Source organism: Dipodomys spectabilis, unplaced genomic scaffold (genome assembly GCF_019054845.1).
Source record: "Dipodomys spectabilis isolate Male_0828 unplaced genomic scaffold, ASM1905484v1 ptg000019l, whole genome shotgun sequence".
Lineage (NCBI taxonomy): Eukaryota > Metazoa > Chordata > Mammalia > Rodentia > Heteromyidae > Dipodomys > Dipodomys spectabilis.
In genome coordinates, this window is record NW_024870696.1 from 10,786,206 (window position 1) to 10,788,554 (window position 2,349).

The 2,349-nt window shown below is 38.6% G+C and overlaps 1 protein-coding gene across 1 annotated transcript; it reads left to right on the forward strand.

The window, feature by feature from the left end:
• The first annotated feature begins 610 nt into the window (after positions 1-610).
• On the forward strand, positions 611-1,657 carry LOC122103908 (putative vomeronasal receptor-like protein 4). Its single transcript, XM_042674595.1, has one exon. It carries the CDS (start codon positions 611-613, stop codon positions 1,655-1,657), a length of 1,047 nt encoding a protein of 348 aa, XP_042530529.1.
• Positions 1,658-2,349: the final 692 nt, after the last annotated feature.

Here is a 2,349-nt window from a genome sequence, read left to right on the forward strand (position 1 = left end):
CCTTTCTTTTTCCAGTCCTAAAACTCCTTTATCTGCACTATTTAAGGTTGCATAGCTTGGGAGTGTAATCCCAATATGTTCTAGGATTCTGGGGAACCCCATCATTTCCTAAGGTAGGACCCTTAGCTGACACCCTAAGTATCTGAGCAGACCCGGTGGTTGTTTATTTCCTGTGAATATTCACAAACTTTCCCTTACAGGCCATGCTGTGGTACTCTTATTTGTGGTTCTCCTTTCCTTGCTATTCCTCTGACATCATTGCTTTAAATTAACAATATTCCAGATTCTGACTGGCTCTTTGTTTTGTCAGTTGTGTGGCTTGAACTCTGGGCTTGGGCACTGTTCCTCAGCTAACACTCTACCACTTGACCCACAATACCACTTCCACTTTTCTGAGTGGTTTATTGGAGATAAGAGTCTCAAGGCCTTTCCTGCCTTGGTTGTCGTTGAACTGTGATCCTCAGATCTCAGCAACCTATGTGGCTAGGATTACAGGCATGAGCCTCGAGTGCACAAGCATCCAGCAATATTCCATGTTCTGTAACAAAGTCTATTATAAATTGTCCTGCATATTACCAACCTCTCTTTATATTTTCTCTCTTGTCTCCCAATGAAGCCTTTAAAAATGCTAATTCCTTATCACTCTAGGGACACAGGAGACAATCCAGATACAGTCCCAGTACCAGTCCCTCCACGAAGTCCAGCCTTCTCTTCCTGGAGGGCGCACCAACTCCACCTCCAAGGCCTTAGGGTCATGAAGATGAATGCTGTTTCCATCCATGTTATCATTCAACAATTGTTTTTATTCCAAACCAGCATTGGGATCTCTGCCAACATCTTCCTTCTTTTCTTACATATTTTCACATTTCTCCAAGATTTCAGAGTTAAACCCACTGACCTAATCAGCTGTCATTTGGCCCTTGTCCATATGGTAATGCTCCTCATTGCACTGTGTCTTTCTTCTCCAGACATTTTTGAATCATTGAAATTGCAGAGTGACTTCAAATGCAAAGTGTTGATTTATATTCACAGAGTGACTAGGGCTATTTCCATCAGTACCACCTGCCTCCTGAGTGTGTTCCAGGCCATTACTATCAGCCCCAGCACCTCCTGGTTAGTGAGATTTAAACATAAATTTACAAACTATGTTATCTGCATAGTCACTTTTTTCTGGTCCTGTAATTTATCTTTTGGTAGTATCATCATCTTCCATACTGTAGTATATTCTAACACAAGCCAGAAGAATCTAATAAATATCAATGAACACTGTTTAATAGCCTCCATAAACCCCTTCATCAAGGGACTAATTTTCATTCTGACATTGTGCAGAGATGTCTTCCTGGTAGGACTTATGCTGCTGTCCAGTGCATACATGGTGATTCTGTTGTTCAGGCATCAGAGGCAATCACAGCACCTCCACAGCACCAGGCTGAACCCAAGAGTCTCCCCAGAGCAAAGGGCCACAAAGACCATTCTGCTGCTGGTGAGTTTCTTTGTGATCATATACTGGGCAGACATCATCGTCATCATCATCTCCTTATTATGGAAATATGACCGAGTTCTGTATAGTGTCCAGAAACTTGTGCTCAATAGCTATGCCACTGTTTGTCCTATAGTACAAACCACTTCCCATAAATTTATAAAAGCTACAGTGTAAAATATAAAATGTATTTGTGCTATCAAATAAAAATATCATTTTAAAAGTAAGTAGGTTATCTGCTGCCAATTAAATTAATCAAAAAGTTAGACATGATTTTTTTGTTTGAGTTAAAATAAAATGTATGGGTGTAAATTAGGTTGTTAGGTTATCTATTTGGTTATTTTTAGCTCTTTTGGTCCACCATGATTTGATTGCCTCAGATATTTTATCCTTTCACTTTCATTTATTTTAATACAGAAACATATTTTTGAAAATATTGAAGAGCTCTTTTTAGAAATCACTATATAGTTTAACTTACTCAAACCTTTGATATGCATTGGACAGTGGGTACTCCTTGGTGACCTTACGCCTCTGCCCTTCTATGTTCTAGAATTCATCTGGGGTATCTAGATTGCAGGAACGCACATTTTCCTACATGTATGAAGTTAGGGAGTCATTCTAACTGCTATTCATAAATTTACTTCTAGCATGTTAAAGTTTTCTACAGATGTTCTTTTATAGAACATGGGAGAATGGGTCTTATTGAAATCTTAGAATATATGCACCCAGAAAATCAATTCCATCTTCTTGGCATTGTACCATAGGAAGTTACTAAATTCTCAGTGGAATTGAATTTTTCAAGCCATCAAGTTATCATGTATGAGTTAGAATTTTTTTCTCATAACAAAAAGCAAGCAAACAAACTAATG

Bases quoted from the DNA above. Each gene is read 5' to 3' on its own strand.
- LOC122103908 (XM_042674595.1), top strand. From the start codon at position 611: ATGAAGCCTTTAAAAATGCTAATTCCTTATCACTCTAGGGACACAGGA.